Genomic DNA, 24032 nt, shown 5'->3' on the forward strand with positions numbered 1-24032 from the left:
CCTTCTTTTTAAGTCAAAAGAATACCAATTATTTTCAAGTAAAATCTTAATTTTCAGATGATTTTATATTTTCATTAATTCCGAAAACCTTTTGCAAAAGTGTTTCAATGAAAAATTACATTTTTTGAAAATTAATAACTAATTATGTGTAACATTACAAATAACTGAAAAGAAGCCATTAAAAATGCAAAATATCCGTTTATACTTAAAATGTATCATGTTGTGCAAATTTTTCATCTAAATTCTGAATGAGCACTGAACACTTTGGAAATTAAGAGACAATATCTATAATTTTTTTATTATTGCTAAATAATGTATCGCTTATTAATAGTATTTTGCATAGGCACATTTCTTATGCAAACTTAAAAAAATAGCATATTTTTCCCAGAGGAGAAAAAGGAAAATTGGAATATTTTTGCATGCAAACAATTTTTAAGTGTATTATCATTACGAAATAACATTTCATAGCTTCAGAAATACCGAATTCTTCATTAAAACCATTAATGGAAATTAAAAGGAAAAATGTTCATTTGTTTTAGTTAAAAATGTCGCGAAAATTTTACATTTTCTAAAACGATACATTGCATATAGAAAGAAGAAGATAGTAATTTTAGAGCAAATTTAGAAACAAAATAAGAAACCTTTATTTACATATAAGCCTTTGGTTTTCCTTCTATTAATTTTTATTATTTACGAAATTAAGAACAAACGTGCTCTTTATTCATGGAATGTAAATTTCAGAAGCTTTGTGAAAAACAGCTCTTCGATAGTATATAAAACACCGGGAACAAATATATCTTTAACATCTGACCTCGATTATTATTTTTTGTTTTTCTATAATTTGTAACGTTACACATGGGGAAAACCACGAAAACACCCATGCAGCCAGCCCGTTCGCGGGATTCGAACCTCGGACCAAGCTACCAGTGTTCAGCGACTTTACCGCTCGGCCGCTGGTGGGTTTTGAAACTGCCAGATAAATTATTTACGGGTGATAATTAAAAAATAGCTGTGACATATATATAAATATACACATATATTTTGCATTGTTAATCGTTGTTTTATGGATGGAAATATTTTCTCTCAGCTGTCATTTCTTTAAAATCTAGCGTGAACTAATCGTTCGGCAATTTATTAGAATTCTGATTTTTAGCTTAAAATACCTCTCATAAAAATGGCTTCATCTTTCAAAATTTAATTCTGTGATCTTCAGCATAACGTAAAGATATAAATATTATATGAAATGAAACATCATCAAATAGCAACGGAGAGTTGCAAGGTTATAGATGTTACAAGAGTTTAAGATGGAAATCGATGTTCTGTTAACATTCCAAGTATGTGCGCCTGTTCTGCATTTAAAAGAGGTGCATTTTGGACAGATGAAGAATCTCTAAGTTCGCTCTCTTTAGAACATTTGAAACTCTTTCATCGTATTAGTGAAGTAGTGCGTTTTTGTAACATATCATTATTTTTTCATAAAATTTATATTATATTAATATGAAATATTATAACTTCTCATAAATTATATTCCTCCTCTATATCTGTTTTTGTTTTTGTTTTTGCTAGAACGCCCCAACCCGCCTGATCACAAAGTGATCTTATGGTCCAAAAAGGGGGCGTTCCATTCACACCACATTCCGAGTAACTAAAAATGTTAGTGTAATCAACTAAATAAAATAATATTTATACATCCAGCAGGGTTGCCATACGACTATATAATTTTATTTTATTTTTATTTATTAATTTTTTTTTAAATGGCTGGATTAACGACACAGCAGGAAAGAAGAAAACCAAAAATAACTAAATCAAGAAAACTGTATTAGTAAAAATGATAGCATAAAATAAGGAAAGAAAACAAACACACATAAAACACACAACGAAAATATGACATACAGTCACACATATCATCAAAACACGACGGAAAAGACATCCTAAAATAAACACATTAAAAATAAAATGAACTTAGTTAAAAACCCCAATCGCATGTCTATTGCCATTAATATAGGCCATCAATTCTCTTGCATAAGATTTCAAATGTTTAAAATCAAAATTCAATAAATCAAAATGTAAATCACAAAAACTTCGTCTAATAAAATCAGTCAATTGGCAGTCCACCACGAAGTGTTTGGCATCACCCAAAACATTACAATTTGGACATAGATCATTATCTTGTACATGAAATCTTTTTAAATAATGAGGAAACCTACCATCTCCGGTGATAATCTGATTTATATTAATGTCATCATAGATTAAAACTTTATCTGTAATTTCAATATTAATCAACAAATTATTTTTTCTTGTTGAACTTTTCCACAGATCTTTCCATATATTTTTATAATATTTCTTCATACTCTTAATGGCAATTTGTCTAGAACCAGAAATTTCCACAATGTGTGCATTAGTTGAAATACATGCCTCCTTGGCCAGACTGTCAGCCCTCTCATTACAAAAAAAACCCCACATGGGCTTTAATCCAATGAAAAGAAATCGTAAAACTGATAGATTGTAACAGAAATTTAATATCCATAATAATACAGTTAACATTATCGGGGCAAGAGAGCGACTGGAGCAAAGTCCTCTATATCTGTATCAGTTTAGTTTTAATTTCATAATTACGTAATGATAGTGAAAGAAATCAACATTTACAAATATATTTTACTTGAAATTTTATGCGCGATTTTTAAATGACTCTGCACAAAATCACGTTTTTAAAACATTGTTTACAATTTCAAACACAAAATTTGTACATTCAGTTCGTATTGCAAAGTAAAGTATGTGCAAAAAAGATAACAAAAATTCTCCTAAATAAAATTGCGTGTCATATTCAAAGAACTGCTGCTTTTTAAAACATTGTTTACAATTTCAAACACAAAATTTGTACATTCAGTTCGTATTGCAAAGTAAAGTATGTGCAAAAAAGATAACAAAAATTCTCCTAAATAAAATTGCGTGTCATATTCAAAGAACTGCTGCATTAAAAATATTCGGTAAAATATTCATCTAGTTATTTTTTTCAATTTGAGCATTTTCACTAAAGAAGTTTAATCCAACAAGTAAGACCCTTAAATAAAATAGTTGTTTACATAGAAATAGTTAGTTAGAAACTTCCTTATCGTGTTAGAGAAGAAGATAACCGAGTGTAATATTTCAAGTTTGTGTGAGAAATCAAGAACGTGCTTAAAATATAAAACATTTATTATATTGGAAGCCATAGAATTATTATTCTTATTAAGGTAGGGCCAGCAAAAGTTTTTAATCTTGTGCAGAAAAAATATCTCATCTGAAAATAAATTTCTTTCTGCAGCTTAGAATTTTGCTGTCGAAGATAAAGTGTTCTCTGCGACATGACAAATATGGTTTCGGATAATAATGCTCTTCCAAGGTTTGGCAATGGTGGAAGAAGTTAGTATAAATCTTTTGTGGTAAATAAAATATTTCCAAAGAATCTCATTCGTTGAGCTGCAGGGCAGCTGGTCAAGCATGCTTTCTTCATAAAATACTGCTCAGCGACAAATTATTGCCTTCTGGCCAACTGTAGAATTTTAAGAAAGCAATCCCCAGCATATGATAGAAACTGTGAAACTTCTTTCGTATTTGCTGAGAAATATAAGAATATATAAGAAAGCTGAGCAATAAGCAAAAAGAGCAAAAGAAGAAATTTGAATATGCTGTTATTTGGTCTTTTTTTCATTCAGGTGCGAACATTTATACTTTTCAGTTTTCCAAATGGTGTGAAATGAATGTTTCAACGTAACATCCTTCTTTGAGATACGAATCAAATTAGGAATCAAATCAAACAAGGATGTATAATTTACATGATTTAAACGCTTTTACTTTTTGAAGTAAAAGCGTTTAAATAATGTAAATTATATATCCTTGAGAAGAGAGTACGCGAAATAATATTCAAGTAATAAATAAGTCAGGTAGAAAAAGTAGGATTTTGAAAATAAGTAAAATTACTGAAATCGTACTGTAATTTACGAAAAACAGTTTTACATTTATGTGACATATTTAGCCTTCTTTAGATGCTCATTATTTTGAGCTAAATTATAGACTTATTAAATATATAATATATTTTAATATATTTTTAAATTAAAAATCTCTGAGTGTCCTGAAGTGAAAATCCATTTTTTATGAAAAACTTTTAGGTAAGCATTTATCTTTAATCGTATCTTTTGCACTACCGTCCCGATCAGTAAATTAAATAGCATGATATCCTACATCTAAGCACAGGCTCTAATAGCTACGTTTTGGTAATATTTATATTAAACGCACATAAAGTATTATCTTAAAACACAAGATCGGGTACTATGTACAGTCTTGGGAACATATGTAACAGTCAAAGCTCTCTACTTAATATATGTATTTAATAGCAATATTTCATTGGTGTTCATTTTAAAGAAACATACCAGATGCATATTGAGTTTCAAGAGAAACTGAGGCATTTCATCTTATTCAAGCAGTTATTCTTCTTTATGCAAAATGTTTTTTGGAAGCAGAGGGATTACATTTAAACCCCCTTCTCCAAACAAGGACAGCTTGCAAGTTTCCATAAATACTCTTCAGAAATCATTTTTTTAGAAAATATTTCTAAAACTGAAATTTAATATTTGTTTTAAGATAATACTTTGATTTATGTTAATTTTGTATTTCATTCAAAGTGATCATTTGTTCAATAAAGTTAATTGTTACATTAATTTCATGCTTAGAAAATTTTGATATTCATCTATTATCTTTTTTTAGCTTTGTTTCTAAATCACGTTTTTAAATTATTACTTTTCTGTCAATAAAATCAATAATCTTTTGTTTAATTTATTTATCACAGGCAAATAAACTCCTTTAATTCTTTAAATAAAATTCAAAAGTTATCTTGTGTAACTAATACACATTCTTGACAGCAAGATGATAATTGAACTAATATGAGTGTATTCCCGAAAGCTCAAAATGCATTTTTTTCTTCCCTTAAAATGGTAAAAATGTTGCTTACCTTTGCCTCATTTAATATGAAAAGGATAAAGAATGTTCCAATGAATAACCTCATTCCTGACCTGGAAAACAAATCCGAAAACAATTAACACATATCAATAGGAAAATTATACTTAAAAGATATGAATTATTCATTTCGAAAACAAAAAGTTGTTTTAAAAAACAATTTAAGAATTTAAATACTTACCGTAATTTCTGTTATTGAGGTTTCAGATTTATTTACAGTAAAGGAATAAACAATATTCTTGATTTGAGTTAAAATAATATGCTAAATAATGATTATTGAGGAGTTAAAGCAACAAGAATGAGCATAATATTCTTAAATTTGCAGAACTAGTTTTGAAGGCTTAAATATTGAACACTTTTTTTCAGCTGCAGAAGTGCAAAATTGCATTTTATTTTTTTAATTTCACTTCTGCCGGTGAACAATAATTCTCTATGTTTAAGACTTCGAAACTAGCTCTGCAAATTTAGGAATATTACGCTCATTTTTGGTCTTTAATTCCTCCAATAATTTCCCTGATGTTAAATATGTTCAAACCTGCAATGGTGCAACTAGGGATTTAAAAGAAATAATCATTAAATATACTTTTTTTGATAACAGTAAACAATTTAAGAACAATTAGAATACAATATTTTTTGAAATTATTAGACTAGTAATTTAATTTGTAAAGCTCAAAATTAAATTTCCTAAATTCCGAAAAATCCATGCACAGATGTTTACGAGTAGCCTAACATGAATTACTAAATAATATGTTAGGTGTCTAACGTCGGTTAATTTAAGAAGAGATTAAACTTAAGAAGAGGTGGATTAAGATTATTATTAAGAAGAGATTAAACTTTTCATATAAAAATACTGTATCAATCCTTGTTTAAAGGAAAAGTACAAAATGTAGTTTTCGTACATGCAAATATCAAATAATTTTAAAACAGATATTCAAAGCATGAAAAATATTTTATCAGCAAAATGTGATAAAGCAAAAAATTCTCTTGTGCATTCATGCTTTAATTTCTTTATAAAGCTGAGTTTCCCGCACATGAAAACTCACAAAATGATAAGTGAAAAACTGAATCACAAATTTATGAGTATATATGAGCGATGCTATAATTTTTTGTGACCATTTTCCTTGCTTACGAAGCTGATGAGGTCAAATGACATAATCATGCAGTAGTAAATGATGTCACTAATAAAACATATTTTCTTGATGCTATTATTTCTTTAATTGAGATATATTTACATCTATCGTTTTCTATTTATAAAATCAAACTTTTTCGCACCTACTTACAAGAAAAGTGTTAAACACCTGAAATAATTTCAGTCATATATTTTCAACATTAAAATTTTAAAGGAATGAGTTATATTCTTTTCAAAATTTTAAGTTATTTGAAATAACACGCAGCATTCGGCTAGATTTATAATAATTGTGATCATAATTTGTATAGGGAAAATTTCTCTGGATTATAGATCTAAACTAAGAGCGTAGATTTTTAATTACTATTCCAAACTCACTCTTTTATCGATAGTCATCATCAGCAATCCCGAAAGAACACAAAAAAAAAAACTGTGAGTGAAATCTGTGCATGAGCCTGTAACTTGATTCTTTAAATTACATTTTAAGAACAGGGGATATTTCATACTCTTTCTAAAAACCCCATGCAGGGTAGGATAGCATGACGATTGCATACGCATCTGCAAGCGCTTTCTTCACCGACTGATTCACCGACTTCACCGACAAATTTACTTCTCTATCCCAAATTGCTATTTTATTAAGTTCTGAATAACTCCAGTAAACAAATCCAAACTATCATAAGTCATCAAACAAACTTTCCTCTTAATTTGGGTCTCATCCTTTGATATACCTGCCCGGTTTGAGCTTACTCTTGTAAATCTTCCAGGAAAAAGTTGCAACAAGTGCAGAATCTTAACACAAATTACCAACTCAGCTTGGTATGTCCGTAATCGGAAGACACACGAGGAGTTACAAATTGAAGAATTAAGACATTTCTACTGCTGGCTTGCCAGAAAGTTCTATGATAACCTAAATAACATTAATAACCCAGTTATCCGGGTCTACAATTATGATGTAAACAATGTAAATAACAGTAAGAGGACGATGGCCATACTCGGTAAAAATATTAATTAGCTATTTATTATTTCCCTGGTTATGAATTTGTACCCTCCTATTGTGTGGTTATGTATATTTGCTTTTTAGCTTTCATTTCTTAAGCACTGTGAGACTCACACTTACTCTATGTATTTTGCCTAGCTTTAAGTCTCTTTGCAGGTTTATCACCAGCTCTTTCCTCTTCTCAGCTTTCACAGATTGCTTTTTTGTCTATGCCCACTAGAAAGAACGTAAGTTAATTAATACTTTTTCTGGCCATTATATCTTCATGTACATTCACTTTTCTAATTATATTTCTTATTTTTATATTATTTTTGATTTGTTTTTGCAAAGTTTGCTTTATTTATCTTATATTTTGTAATCTTCTAATGTTTATTTCAATTTTATACTTTGAATTCTGTTTCATAATGACAATTTCCAATATTTAATTTTGACAAATAATATTGAACTCAAATGCATAAACACGAGGGTGTCGGGGAACGGTTACTCGAGTTTTTTCGAAATTCCCTGCAGAAATTGCTTTTCACTCAAAATTGAATTGGCTAAAATGCTTTATAGGAATAAGTTCTTTGAATATCAGCATTGGTTCATAATCTCTTCTATTCACGGAAATATTTGGCCTGACTTGAATTGCCTGTTTGGCTTAGCCTTATTGCTCGAGTAAAGACGAAAAACCTTCGTATTTATTTATTAATTATTGTTCATTGAACGGGAGTTCGTTTTTTCCCCTTGGAAAGTCAACTAATTTCCGATCATTGACAATGATTACATGCATTTAATTTAATTCTTGCCTTTAATTTATTCCTTTTACAATTGAAATTTTGTTCTTCATGATGATTTAATTTCAGTCCCCGTTAAAATATTATTAACATTTTAATTTCAAGTTACTTCAAAACATATTTCCAAATATAACTTGTAAGGATCTTAAGTTTTACTAACGTTTATTTTATTTTAAATCTTTACTATCACTTCTTATTTTCTACTTCCGGCCAGAATTAAAAACTTTAACTTATTCATGCAAATTTGTCTTGCGAACGCCAAGTACTTAAGTTGTGGCTTTTTGCCAAGCAAGAGAGAGAGAGGAAGGAGTTAGTAGAAGCAGGCCGCTTGCCTTAGCAGTTTTACTCGGTTGCTGGTTGCCTTCAAGGCCAGAGGTTTAATCCTCTTGATAACTTTAAACGTATCGTAGTGTTAACAGTTCTCTGTACTACATACGGCCTTTCTGTTAATATACGGCCAATCTTCAAGTAGCCACTTGTTTATTAATTCAAAGTTAAGTCTAGTTAGAGTTTAGTTAATATTTTTATATTCTTACGTTCAGACCACAAGTGGTTGGTCTCTGTATTCCGAAGTCCGGAAATCATTGTAAAGAGAGAAAAATAAAGGGTTTCGTATACCCTTCCTGTGTGTTTTGTCAACTTCCCACATTTATTGAACATAGCTTTAGTAAGCTCCCTGTTCCGAGTCAGGTCATGTAATGTTCCCGATGCAAGTAAGGAGGAACACTGAACCTGATAGTGGCGCCCGACGAAGAGAAATAACCATGGCCGAGTTTCAAGAAGAACCTGTGCTGCCTGCAGAAGCGGCTCAGAATCCAGAAATGCCATCTGCCGCCCTGGAAGTATTTTGTTACATCGTCCAGACCATGCGCGCATCGATGAAACCAGAAGCAATATTTAACCAGTTTTTTGGAAAAATTGGATGACCACTTCATGATGTATCCCGTGCATGAGTTCCAGAAAGTCACCTTAGCTACCAGCGCTTTGAGGGGCCAAGCGCTTAATTGGTTCAAATGTATAGGCAGAAGTCTCTTGGGTCAACGGGAAGTCCCACCTATACTTACGAAAATTTCAAGACTGCCCTAGTAAAAGCCTTCCCTGTCGTAAGAGATCGTGCAAAATTAAAACGGAACTTTTCAGCATATACCAGAAACGAATTGAAAATCTCTCAAGCTTCATTTTAAGAAAAATTCACGTCTTCAAACTGTTGTATGGAAACCGTCCGGATCCTGAGATAATTCAAGTGATTTTGTCGAGGTTACTTCCCCAAGTACAAGACTTTATTGAATTAAGGAATCCGACTACACTGGAAAAGTTATTTGAGCTACCAATCCAGTTTGAAAGTAGAAGAACGGCGGACATTGAAAGAAGACGCCAGTATGAACAACGAAACAAATTTGGTGCGCCAAGACCACAGGAAAGTCAAGAACACGGCTACGGAAGCAAAGCGAATCAGTGGGCAAGGAAACCCGAGTATCCAACAACAACCGGCGAACGTCGACAGTTCAATAGTAATCCAGGAAAAAAGTCTGAAGGCCAGTGGCAAAAGAAGAAAAGCATGGAAAGGAAAAAACAAGATTTAAACTAAAACGGATTTCTGCTGACGCTAGGGTGCGGAAATCCGAAAGCCAAGAAAACCCATCTTCCTTCAAGTTAAATACAGTGATCGTGAAAAATTTGACTCTTCCAAAGATTGAAGTGTTGGTGAATAACATCCCAGCCACCGCACTCCTGGTACAGGCGCGCAGTAGTCCTGTGTGGCAGAAGATTTTTTTAGGAAGTATTTTCGGAAATACCGCATATATAATTCGGATAATACGACAGTGTTAGCTGCGCAGGGAGAAAGATGCAAGTGCATAGGTAAATTACCGCTATACGTTCGTATCAAGCACGAACAAGTAAAGGTTATGTTTTTTATAGTAAAGAATCTGCAAGCACATATTATCTTAGGAATAGATTTTCTTTCAGAGGCAGAAGCAACGCTGGATTTTAATGAAGCGTCCCTTAAGCTGACGATGAAACCAGTTCGAGAAGAGAAAACAGAACCACCAATGTTAAACCTTGACCACCTGCCTAAGGAAGAGCTACAAAAAATCCGACAAGTGGTAAGTGAATTTGCTTCGTTATTTAGTGATATTCCAGGATTTACTCAAGTTACTAAACATAGTATCAACACCGGAGATTCACTGCCAGTTCGCCACAAACCATACCAGTATGATAAGAATAAAGAAAAAATTATAGAGTGGCACATTAGAGATATGTTACTTAAAAGGATCATAATGCCCATCTCAAGTAGTTATGCTAGCCCGGCTGTTTTATGTAAGAAAAACAATGACTATCCAGTAACACATCCAAAAAGGTGTCGTTTTGCGATTGACTATCGTAAATTAAACTCCATGGCTAAATATCTGGTATATCCGTTACCTATTATTGAAGAAATTCTAAGGAACATAACTTCTACCAAATACATGACTACTTTAGACTTAACGACTGGTTATTTTCAAATAGGGGTTAGACCGGAAGATGTGCCTAAGACTGCTTTTATAACCAAGTCTGGCACTTATGCATTCCTGCGTATGCCGTTTGGACTTTCAGGGGCACCGACAATATTTCAGCGATGTATGGACATTGTGCTAAGGCCTGTTCTTGGAAAGTCCACATTATTTATCTATTTAGACGATATCATTATTACTAGTGATAATCTGGACCAACATGTACAGGATTTAAGACAGGTGTTTTCATTGTTAAATGAGGCCGGTATAAAAGTTAATGTCGAAAAGTGCAAATTTGTAGGCCCTGAATTAAAATACTTAGGTTACAAAATATCTCAGAAAGGAATCGAGACAGACGAATCAAAAATAATCGCTGTGCAAAAGTATCCGCCCCCAAATACGGCAAAGAAGCTCTCTTCTTTTCTAGGACTTTGTTCATATTATAGGTCCTTTATAAAAGATTTTGCAGCTATTGCTGAACCATTGTTAAAACTAAAAAGGAAAAAGGCAAGATTCTCGTGGACGGCCGAAGCCACTAGTGCTTTCGAAAGATTAAAGCAAGCATTAACGCAAGCCCTTGTTTTGAAATTTCCTGAAAAGGATGAGAATTTAGAAATTTCAGCGGATGCTTCGGATTATGCGGCAGGAGCGGTACTTTCGCAAAATCAGCAGCCCGTGGCATTTTTTAGTCGAACTTTAAATCAAACACAAAGAAATTATTCCGCGACCGAGAGAGAGGCACTTGCAGTTCTGTTAGCAGTGCAAAAGTTCCGAGTCTATTTTGGAAGGGCGCCAATAACAGTGTATTCTGATCATGCGGCGGTAACTACATTGTACTCAGGGAAAAACTTATCCCCAAGGTCTATAAGATGGGCACTCAAGTTACAAGAGTATAATCTGGTAATCAAGCACACCCCCAGAAAGGAAAATATTGTAGCAGATGCCCTATCCAGAATAAAAATAGATGAAGAAGGTAATACTGTAAAGGTGGCAATGCTCACAGCATGTACAATAAATTCCCGAGAATCTCTAATAACCGATCTGGGTAAGGATCCTGAATTTAGAAACATTTATGAGTATTTAAAGGATCCTGAAAATTTTAGCCACCAAGATATTGTGGCGATAAGAAATAGGGCGGCCCATTACGAACTAATAGATGGTCTATTATTTTATACAAAAACTACAAATTCCAACAACGAATTTCGACCTGCTATCCCAGCTAGTCTTAGATTAAATATCCTGCAGGAGTTACACGACAGCCCTTTAGCTTCTCATGCTGGTATTCGAAAAACTATCCGACGCGTACGCGAAGCAGTGTATTTTCCTGAACTGCAAAAGTTAACAAGGGCGTATGTCCAGTCCTGCCCAACATGTCAAGCAGTTAATTATATTAATTTCCGCCCGGCCGGGTTTCTAAATAGCATTAAATCCGAATTTCCAAATTAAATAATTGGCATCGTTTTATTGGGCCCTTTCCCAAATAGTCAGTTAAATAAAAGTCGGTATATCCTTGTTATGGTTGATCATTTTAGTAAGTGGACCGAAATTGTTCCCTTAAAACGAGCCTCCGCTAAATTATTTACTGATTCTATTTTAAATAAATATATTTTAAAATACGGGGCGCCCCTAAAAGTTATATCGGGTAATGATCCTCAATTTGTAAGTAATATATTTGAAGACATGTGCCAAAAACTGGGTATACGTCATTTAAAAATGGTCCCGTATCGGCCGCAATCAAATATAGCGGAATGTGTCAATAGAAATATAGTGAAAATTGTCGGTAGTTATGTTAAAAATTTTCATAAAAGCTGGGATAACTATGTCAATGAATTAGCTTTCGCCCTTAGGACCGCAAAACATGATACAACGGGCAAAACTCCTGCTGAGTTATTTTTAGGCAGAAAGATTATAACGCCGTTAGATAAATTATTTTATGTTCAACAAAGAGCCCCAGAATTTAAAATGGGGGATATAGAAAAATTAATTAAAGAAGCAAAAAAGTACACTGAAGTAGCACAGAGGAAACAAAAACTTTATTACGATTTGAAACGATGGGGAGTAACTTATAAAGTAGGAGATGAAGTATTAAAAATTAAGCATTCACTTTCTTCAGCACCAGAAGATAAGACCGCCAAATTTTTCCACGATTTGAAGGATCATATGTCATAGAAAAAATAACTCAAGCTGTAGTGGTGTTAAAAGCCAGGAATGGTGAAACATGCTCCGCAAACATTGACCAAATAAAACCATACTATGACCGTAATAAAATGCAAATATTTAAAGATCTTTTGCAGGATCCGGCACGGCAGGCACTGCAGGCACAAGCTCCAGAGGTGGAACAACGACAATCACAAGGGCAAGCCATTAGGAGGCAGTAGCAATTGAAAAGAAAGTTTCCCCGTTGGAAAATTGAAGGTAACAAGAAAAAGAAGTCGTTCCACCGACCAGAAAAGAGAGCGCACGACCACCCCCAGAATGAAGAAGGGAGAAGTACGACGAATGCAAAGAGAGCCAGGAGAAACAACGGCAACTATAACCCGGCTCCCAAACGGAAGATCTACCCATCGGACAGGAGTCTACGCAGCAAATGTCGACGAATTGCGGAAGGAACACCAGGCAAAGAAACAAGGAAATTTTGAACAGCCAGCAACGAGATCCAAGCAGGAACGAGAGAGAAGTGTCCCGGTTCCGCCAAGACCAGCTGCCATCAAACGGCCAAGACCACAGGCAGAGGAAAAAAAGAAGGTCTTCAAGGGTGACCGAACTGGAAGGAAAAGAAAGCTCATAGAGGAAGGATCTGAAGGGCGAACCCGCACAAGAAGGAAGATAAACCAAACGCTAATCTTCGCTACCTTCCAGGACTGGGCAGAAAAAAGAATGTCCGAATATCACAAAGATAAGTAAAATTTTATGTTACTTTGCAAACTTAAGTTAATCTTTCATTCTTACTGCAAGTGGCAGAATTCAAGACGTGTTACCTCATGTGAGGTCTGCCTTTATCGCCAAAAAGGCGAGAAATGAGTTGTTACCTATTTTGGTATTATGTTTTTCAATTACTCGCGAGTAAAACTAAAGTTGATGTATAATAGGAATGTGTAAATACTTGAATATTGTAAAAGTTATTGTATAAAATTTTATTTAAAAGATTCTGGCAAGAAAGAAGTTGTAGTCTGAAAGACTTTTGAAATGTAGTATTTCAATGTAGAAGAATTGGCACTTGCTTGGAAAAGAATAGAAGTTAACAATGTACTACTAATGTATGTTTTAAAATGCGTAAAATTAACGGCATGTTAATATGTTCTTATATACAATGTGAACTGTTATTTTAAACGTTAAGAAATACTGTTATATGTTAAAAGTGAAAGTAATGCCAAAAATTTTAAACTTATTCGTGTGACTGTAAAAAGAGAAAATTATTGTGAATATGTGTTAAAGGTTGAATCAATGTAGTTAGGCTCTCTGACGCTACACTTCAGAGTTAGCCACTTTCAGAATAGTACCTCAGGATTAGAGATGAATATAAGGTGTGTTATGAGGTCTTGTTATGTTGAATTTTAACACGTTAGTGTTTTGATTGCAGGCGGTAGTGTTGAACTCTTGTACATAAACACATTTGTGTTTGGTGTTTTCTTTTACAACACATGTCAGAGAGCACGGGGTGAGATAATTAAATAAAGTCATGAATGAAATAAGAATGTTAAGAGAAATATAAATATTCATGTTACTTGCCATTTAATTGTGTAACATTTCATTAAACTAGTTTTCCCCAGATTTCAACTAGAAACTCCTGTTTAGATGCAGTACAGATGAAAAGTAATTGTCCATGGAATTGATAATGTAAAAACGAATTTTTTTTTAATTTCTAGTTTCTAGTGAGAAATATTTGTAAAAGATTGGCCTCCGGTTGGATTCTAGAGCTAAAAGTTTCAAACAATGTCGTTTTAGACCTCAGTTTCAAACTAATTAACTCTGGCGGGAAGTATGTAAGGATCTTAAGTTTTAACGTTTATTTTATTTTAAATCTTTACTATCACTTCTTATTTCCTACTTCCGGCCAGAATTAAAAGCTTTAACTTATTTATGCAAATTTGTCTTGCGAACGCCAAGTACTTAAGTTGTGGCTTTTTGCCAAGCAAGAGAGAGAGAGCAAGGAGTTAGTAGAAGCAGGCCGCTTGCCTTAGCAGTTTTATTCGGTTGCTGGTTGCCTTCAAGGCCAGAGGTTTAATCCTCTTGATAATTTTAAACGTATCGTAGTGTTAACAGTTCTCTGTACTACATACGGCCTTTCTGTTAATATACGGCCAATCTTCAAGTAGCCACTTGTTTATTAATCCAAAGTTAAGTCTAGTTAGAGTTTAGTTAATATTTTTATATTCTTACGTTCAGACCACAAGTGGTTGGTCTCTGTATTCCGAAGTCCGGAAATCATTGTAAAGAGATAAAAATAAAGGGTTTCGTATACCCTTCCTGTGTGTTTTGTCTACTTCCTACATTTATTGAACATAGCTTTAGTAAACTCCCTGTTCCGAGTCAGGTCATGTAATGTTTCCGAAGCAAGTAAGGAGGAACACTGAACCTGATACACTTACTAGTATGGATTCACTCTTTTAAGATAATTCTACTTTAATTTAACTTAAGAGATAATATAATCAATTAATCAATATTATTTAGTAAATAAATTATTATTAACTTACTTTGCAGCAATTGCGCAAGTAGTAGTAACTTGTTTTCGCACTAAATGAATTTAAGATCATACAACATTATATATGCTTACCTATAAGTTGTTTTCTTGATCATGATTCGCAATTGCGTACTTATTCTACAAGGGATAGGGTTCTCGTTAACCCAGGTACCCTGGTGCTACCCCGTTTTTCTCCAGTACCTCGCCGATTTCCTCTTAAGCTCTCATGAAAAATGATAATAAATATAACTTGATCTCTTTCGTTAGTTAAAAGTAATGTTTTGCATTGTAAAATTAAGCATATCACTTCTGCCAGTGAAATATGTGAAAAAATACTAATTATTTTTACGATGAAAAATACATTTTCAACTTATTTTGAAGTTTTTATTGCCTGCAATATGTCAACTGCTCTAGATCAAAATCAGGAATCTGTATATCTGGCTGTTTACATGTATATCCAGTATTATTTTTAATCTTTACTCTAAAGAAAGAGATGCATAATCTAGAAAGTGAACACATGAAAAATACTCTGTAGAAATCATACCTCGATATTCCTACAAATTAAACACTTTTAACAAATAAATGCGTGTTTGAAAGATTAAGTCAAACTTTGTTTTAAAGCTTTTCACAGAAATGTAAAAATAAGTAATTACGATTGAAAATTTTAATAATAATATGGTAATCATTTTTATTATCCTTATTTTATGCTTTGTGGCAAAATTCAATATATGATAGTAATTTTATTTTCCTTCCGTAAGTTATGTTAATTTACTAAAAGACTATGTACAATGGAAAAAAAAATTAAAATTAAAAATTGAGGCAGTTCTATACCTCTTGTTCCAACTCAAATTGCCTAAAGGGATAAACTGATGTTGCTTTTCCCGTGGCGGGGGGAAAATACAGTTAGAACACTCAGGAACGAGGATGTGCTAACATGTATAGATCCGGCACTGTGCCGCGTATGATATTTCATATTTGTTTTAATCATGTTGTTATTGTTTTCAATAAATAATCAAAAGCCAACTACTGTGAATTAAATGACTCAACACTTCAGAACAAAGATATCACAAAAATGTTGGTGAACGCCGAACGTGATTACTGCGAATCTTTTGATGGAATGTGAACCTTTCTTTGTTTTGGAAGTTTCTGATTTGCGACCATGGAATTGAGGTAGGTCCCTTTAGATTCAGTTCTTGAAGTGTTATGATTTTGTATGTGATAGGAAGTTTTGAATTTATAGTGGTGATTTGATTATTTAGTTGATGTAAATTGATTTGAAATTTAGTTTTGAAAACAGAAGTAGTTTATGGAAACGAGTTGAAAGGTTAAGGCAGAAACGAAACTGCATTAGGCAGCTTTTTTGTAATCTTTTGACAAAAATTGAAGACGCCATAAACAAATCTTTAAGTGAAATTTACAGTAAAGAACAAAAACTTGATGATCTTTATGATCAAAGAAACCAGTTGATTGAAAAGATAAAGAATCTTAAGGGTTTAGATAGTGAAATAGAAACGATAATTGGTATAGATGAGTTAGAAAACGAAATTGCTGAGAGTGAAGAATATCAGGAACGCGGCATTCAATGGAAAACGAAACTAGATAGGCATATAGAAAGTTATTTTAACGAAGCTTCGCAAAATGAAATTCGGGTTAATGAAAATGTTAGGTTGGAACAACGCGTAGTAAGAAACGAAAGTAGTGTAGTTAAGCTTCCGAAATTGAGTATTGAGAATTTTTATGGTGATTGTAGCTCTTGGTTGGATTTCTGGAATTCCTACCAAGTAGCTATTCATAATAACAATTCCTTAAGTAAGGTTGAGAAGTTTTCGTACCTGAAAACATTTTTAGGAGGTACTGCCTTGTCAGCAGTTTCGAGATTTTCGTTAACAAGCGAAAATTATGATTCCTCAATTAAGTTGTTAAAAGAAAGATTCGGAAGGCTAGATTTAATTAAGAGCCCGCACATGAATAAACTGTTGCTGATTGATTCCGTTAAGACATGCGCGAACGTTCCAGCATTGCGACGAATGTATGATACGATTGAGATTCAAATTCGATCATTAAAGTCTTTAGGTGTTGCAGCAGGAACTTATAGTAGTTTACTTTACCCGGTAATACTACAGAAAATTCCAGAAGAGCTAAATTTGTATTACAATAGACAACGCGAATAGCGTGAATCATTTGATATAGAGAACTTAGTTGAGTTTTGGAGAAAAGAGGTAGAAATAAGAGAAGCGTCTTTTTTATTATCAGATTCAAAAATTTTTAAGCGAAATGAAATTTTCTTTTAGTAATAGAGGAACGATTCAAAATTATCAGAAAAATTATGTAGACTCGAAACGAAACATTTCAAAAGCGCGCATTCCAACAGCAGCTGCTTTAACAGCCGTAGCGAATGAAATGTGTAGTTTTTGTTCGGATAAATCTCACGAAACACAGAAATGTCTTTTACCATTAACAGAAAAAAGAAATTCGTTAAAATCACAAGGGCGATGTTACATTTGTCTGAAACGTAGACGTACCTCAAAATTTTGCTGGAAAAAGGACCAGTTTTGCAAAATATGTAAAAAACCTCACAATTATTTAATATGCGATAAGGCTGAACCGACAAATAATGCAGCCGAATCAAATAGTAAAGAAACGGGCAATAATTTATCTACGGTACAGTCATTGCATTGCTTGGAGGAAGTAAAAGGGAATCTGTAAACAAAACCGAGAGCGCCGAAGCGTCGTCCCCGGTTTTACTACAAACATTCAGCGCTATAGTAAAAACAAATAAAAAGAGCGAAATCTTGAGGGTGTTAATAGACGGCGGGAGTAACAGAACGTTTATCAGAAGGAAAACTGCGGACTCATTAGGATTGAAGGCTACCAGATATGAAACGTTTGAAATATATGGTTTTGGTAGCGAGCGTAAACCTAAACAACAGTATAATATAGTTCAGCTTCATTTGCGGAATAGAACCAACCTAAGTAAAAAACTCCGCATAGAAGCAGTGGTAATTGATGCGATTACGCATGACCACATAGAAGTTCCTTCAAAGTGGGTCAGAAACATGGCTCTAAGTAAGGGAATAGAATTGGCCGACATTGGAAATACGAAGGAGATATACATGTTGATCTGCTCAGATTACATTTTAGAAATTTTATATGAAAGAAACATAAGATTAGGGAAACGATTAGTTATTACTGACAGTTTATTTGGGTAATCCAAGGTAAGGAAATGGGATCGGATAATCATGGAAATTATGATAGGACTTGTGTAAACCATATCTTTGTGAAGGAACAAACGGATTTTGAAAGAGTTCGGAATTTATGGGATTTGGAGGCTATAGGGATAAATCAAGAAAAGGAAATTTCGAGATCAGATGCAGATGTCATAGATAGTTTTGAAAGAAATACCACGTTTAAAAATGGGAGGTATGAAACTAAATTGTTATGGAAGTAGGGTTGTAACACATTGAACAGTAATTATGAAGTCGCAGAAAGACGTTTGATAAGCCTAAATAATAAATTCAGACATGATCCGCATCTGTATTTTCGTTATAAGAAAATAATTAATGAGCAGTTAAGGGATGGTATTATTGCGCAAGTTGCATTTCATGGAGATTGTGATAGGAAAATCGGTTATTTTATGCCTCATCATCCTGTAGTACGCGAATCAAAGCAACGTACGAAAGTTAGGATTGTGTATGATGCGTCGTCGAAAGTTAGAGATGGGCAGTCGTTGAATAATTGTTCAGATAGTGGTCCCAACCTTAATCCAGATTTGCTCAGGATTATTTTAAGATTTCGTTATCACCCAATTGCGTTTTGTGCTGATATTCAGAGAGCATTTTTAGAGATTGGAATAGCAGAGGAGGATCGAAAGTTTTTGCAGTTTTTATGGAGAAATGAGGGGGGAACCGAACTTGATTTCAATGGTCGTGATATCAGAATTTTACGAATGACACGTGTTTCTTTTGGTGTGAAATGCAGTCCTTTTATTTTGACAGCAACTATACGACTTCATTTAAAGAAATATGCAAATTCACACAGTGAAGCATCTTCTATTTTGAAAGAACTTTATGTTGATGACTTAATAAGTGGGACATCAACTGTTGAAAAAGCGGAATCTCTATCAAGAGACTCTAAATTTATACTGAGTGAAGCAAAAATGAATTTACGGCAGTGGTCTTCGAATTCAGCTATCTTTAATCAAAGATGGAAGGAAACCCAAATGGAATGTCGGACGCCATCGAATCAAACAGATATATCGTTAAAGATATTAGGATTAATTTGGGACAATGATAAGGACACCTTGAAGATAGATCTGAATCAATTTACAAAATTTAAATATGTGACACCAACAAAACGTATAGTTCTAAGTGCATGTGGCATGTTGTTTGATCCATTAGGTTTAATTACACCAATCAGTGTTAGAATTAAATTGATAGTGGAAAATCTTTGGGAAAAGGGCTTAAAATGGGATGAACATATTCCAGCGGAATTGGAATCTATGTTCCAGGTGTGGTGGAATGAAGTATAAGAGCTTGAGAGGCTTGTCATACCTCGACCATATTTTGACGAGCTGGAGATTCAGCAGCTGGAAGTACATATATTCTCTGATGCAAGCCCAAGGGCATATGGTTCGGTCGCATATTTCAAGATATTAAAAACCATGACAAATGTGCGACAAGTTTTATAATTTCAAAATGTCGTCTAGCTCCACTGAAGAAAATGACTTTGCCGCGATTAGAACTACTAGGAAACTTGATTTCCGCACGATTGTCTGATTATATACGATCCACGTTTTCTTCTCTGAAAGAAAGTGACATTTTCATGTGGACAGATTCCACAATATGTCTACATTGGATTAGAAGTGTTGCAAATGATTGGAAGCAATTTCTTCGCAATAGAGTGTTGGAAATCAAAGAAAATACAAATCCATCGAGTTGGAATTTTTGCAGCGGAAAGCTGAATCCTTCAGATAAACTTACTAGGGGAGTAAGTGCACGATCTTTAATTAATGATGAAACATGGTGGAGAGGCCGTTTGTGGCTAAATAGAAAGTGAAGTTCCAGACAGTAAAGAAATACTGAATGCTGATATTGATACATTTGAAGCAGAAAAGGAGAGAAAAAAAAACTGTATTGTTTTACCAACATACGTTGAACGTATCGATAGCTTGTTGAATTTGCACAGATACAGTGACTTAGATAAGTCACTGTAAGATTCTTCGAATCACTGCATACGTCATACGGTTTATTAATAACTGTAAGAGAAATTCTGAAAGGTGTAGAGAAGCGCTAACTGCTGAAGAACTCGCAAGTGCTGAAAGCTATTGGATTCGATTTATACAGCGAAGTGAGTTTGAAAAAGATCTTATTAAATTGACTAGAAAGGAAACACTTAGTTCCGATTCCAAACTATATGGTCTAAGCCCGATCTTGACTGCAGAAGGACTCATATGTCTTGGTGGTAGATTGCAAAATTCTGATTTTCAGTTTCAAGAAAAGCATCCATGGATTATACCGAAAAAATCAAGATTTACTGAATTGCTAATCAAAAGAGAACACGAGAACTTGCTTCATGCTGGTGTTTCAGATATGCTTACTCAAACTCGAGAAAAATATTGGATCATCCGAGGCAGACAAGCAGTAAAATCGTGCTTGAATAACTGTTTCGTTTGCAGGAAATTTAAGGCTAAAAAGGGCACTCAAGTGACTGCTCCATTACCAGCGAATAGAATTCATGAAGCGAATCCCTTTGAAATTACAGGTGTGGATTTTGCTTGTCGAAAGAGCATCTTGATGGGGTGGATACTGGGAGAGAATGGTGAAGATGACAAAAGGTATTTTGAGAAAAGTACTAGGAAAGGCTTCAGTTTCCTTTGAAGAATTACAAACCATTTTGACAGAAATAGAATCTATTCTAAATTCTAGACCATTTACTTACGTTTACAATGATCCATCAGAGCCATTCCCTCTCACTCCTGCTCATTTCCTAACTGGAAAATGCTTAACATCCTTACCGCACCAGGCTGGTCATGTTAAAGAACATATTACAAATAACAAAAGGATTTTAATTAAAAGTTATCGGGAGAAAATTTTAAATGATTTTTGGAGACGATGGAAAAGAGAGTATCTTCTCCAATTAAAAGGTGCAAATTGTTTCAAACCTGTTAATGTAACTACTGATTTTAATATAAATGATGTAGTTTTGATAGGGGATGACAAACTACCTCGGCAGCTGTGGAAGCTGGGAAAGGTGATGGAGTTACACACAGGCAGGGATAACAAGGTAAGAAGTATCACAGTGAAAACTTCTTCAGGTTTAATAAAAAGACCTATCCAAGTGCTATATCATTTGGAGCTTGGAAAGAGATATGAATGATTGTTTTCAGAATTTCAGGTATCTATTTAGTATTTCTTTAGTAACTGAAAATTGTTACTTGCGTTAGTTATTGTTTGATGATAATTGTTTTCTTTTCTATTTGCATTTAGCTTCTGGTAATTAGTAAGATAAAATGTATGGTAGTAACTAGTATGATGATAATGTCTTTTATATAAAAAGTATTCATGCTATGTTGTATATTACAAGTTTTCTAAAACTATAAGATGTACTGTTTTATTGTAAGATTTTGGTCGCGGGCCAGAGGATGTTCCAACTAAAATTCCCTAAAGGAATAAACTGATGTTGCTTTTCCCGCGGCGGGGAGAAAATACAGTTAGAACATGCAGGTACGAGGATGTGCTAACTTGTATAGATCCGGCACTATGCCGCGTAAGATATTTCATATTTGTTTCAATCATGTAGTTATTGTTTTCAATAAATAATCAAAAGACAACTACTGTGAATTAAATGATTCAACACTTCAGAACGAAGATATCACACCTCTCGTTCTACTGGGCCGATTGACGAAATTCAAATTGCGTTTTTCATGTCTCGAAATTGCGAAAGGATATATATTATATTTATATATAGCATTATTTTAACATAGGTATTTTGGCACAAAATCCGACATTTTCTGAAACGACATGCCAATGTTTTTGCATATTTTGATTCTACGGCTCAAATTATGCCTATATATTAAATTTTGTAAAATTTGGTGCGAGCTTTAAGCATAAATTCAAAAATTTATCTTGGCGCATTTTTTCATTTTGCGCCAAGAATAATTTATTGGAAAACTTCTTATTTTCCTTTCTTTCTTTCCTTTCTTTAGTCGCGCTTTCGAGGCATGAAAAACACAAATTGAATTTCGTCAATCAGCCCAGTAGAATTGGAGATATAGAACTGTTCCCTTTTTTTCGCAGTGTATCTAAAATGCACTTTTCAATAATGATTTCGTGGAATGAATGTTTACTCACTCTAATTAAGTACTCACTCTAATTCTTGAGGCGTTCTTAGTATTATTTTGGTGTATATTTAAAGAATGTTCTAAGCAATTCATGGCGCATTAAATACATATTGTCTTAAATCGTTCATTTTTCTTAGTTTTCTTTAAATTTTTTTTAAAAAATCAAAACAAGGGATAATCTAACTTTCTACATGTCGAGCAATCAACAACCACACTGCTGTTAAAGCAAACGTGAGCTGAATAATACACAAAAGGGGGGAAATGTTCAAAAATTCTGAAGCAGTTCTGTTAACTTCTCAGCACTTTTCTCTCTTAAAACAGAAAGAAACAAACAAAAGGAAATCAAAAGACATAACTTAAAACTAACAAGAATATAACGAAACAATTAAAGCAAAGTGCTCGAAAAAAAGCACAAGTTCAAAATGATTTTGCATTTAATGTGAGTGTTATGCAAAATAAAGACATTTTTTATTTCTAAAACATTACGTAACAAAATATTTAACATTTTCTTTTCTATGGGTCTGGTAGTACTGTAGGGTTTACATTTATTTTAACTAACATTTATTTTAAGTTTACACTATCTTTCCTGTCAAGCCTTACTTTCCCCTGGAATTGCCAATGACAGAGTATGTAAATTTTAGTAGAACGCGCAAAGTATTCAAAATTGTCAGCGGTATCTTGGAACGCGGTTAGGTTAGCTACGTTTTAGAGAGCCTCGTAGGTAGTCACTTGTTATTATTCATTTTTTAGTTTCTTATTTTTATTTTACCGCCGCGTCGGCGTAGTTTGTGAGCGTCAAGAGCACGCATCTGTAATTTCTAAAACTGAATAAAAAGGGATTTAAACCCTTCTCAAGACTTTGTATACTTTCCAGTTCATAGCAGTCACCACTATTGTTGCGTGCAGGTTGGAAGCGCGCAACATTACATTGGCGCCCGAACACTTGTCGAACTGAAACGGTCGAAAACTGGATGGAAGCTGCTGGACAACAACAAGAAATGGCAAGCCAACTGGAAGGATTTGGATACCTGGTCCAAACGATGATAGCATCAATCAAGCCAAACGTCAATTTCAACGGAAAAAATTCGGTGGCGATATTTCTAGAAGGCATCGAAAATCACTTCCGGCTCTACCCTGTGCCTGAAAGACAAAAGTTGCCATCGCCACATCTGCACTAAGAGGACAGGCCTCGCTACGGTGGAAGAATACAGGCAAATTTTTATTAAGGGAATTCGGAGGTCAGACATATACATTTGAAAATTTCAAAAAATCGTTATTAAAGGCCTTCCCCATAGTGAAAGACCGAGCAAGGCTAGAAGCCGAACTATATAATTTTTATCAACGGGATATAGAAGATTTGACGGACTTTATTTTGCGAAAAATTAAGCTGACGGATATGCTGTATGGGAAGAAACCCGAGGCGGAGATTATTGAACTAATATTACAAAGATTGCTACCTGCTGCTCAAGATAACTTCGAAATTAGAAACCCAAGCACATTGCAGGAGCTCTTCGAATTGGCGGTCAAGTTCCAAAATCGCAGAATAGCTGAAAAAGCTAGTGGGGCATCGTATTCTCAAAGTATCCGAAGGCAAACTTCAAATGAGCAGACCAGAAATGCAAACCGCTA

General features: G+C 33.8%; 1 protein-coding gene across 2 annotated transcripts in view; it reads right to left on the bottom strand.

Moving 5' to 3' along the window:
* Positions 1–24032, bottom strand: part of LOC118201690 (follistatin-related protein 5-like) — a 747967-nt gene that overhangs the window by 631514 nt on the left and 92421 nt on the right. For both annotated transcript variants that reach the window (XM_085815355.1, XM_085815354.1), the window contains exon 2: positions 4988–5048. In XM_085815355.1, coding sequence (XP_085671481.1) covers positions 4988–5041 — 54 coding nt within the window. In that variant the 5' untranslated portion in view covers positions 5042–5048. The remainder of the gene's footprint in view (positions 1–4987; positions 5049–24032) is intronic.

This window comes from Stegodyphus dumicola, chromosome 4 (genome assembly GCF_044657685.1).
Source record: "Stegodyphus dumicola isolate Sdum_Otavi_A_Nest chromosome 4, ASM4465768v1".
NCBI lineage: Eukaryota > Metazoa > Arthropoda > Arachnida > Araneae > Eresidae > Stegodyphus > Stegodyphus dumicola.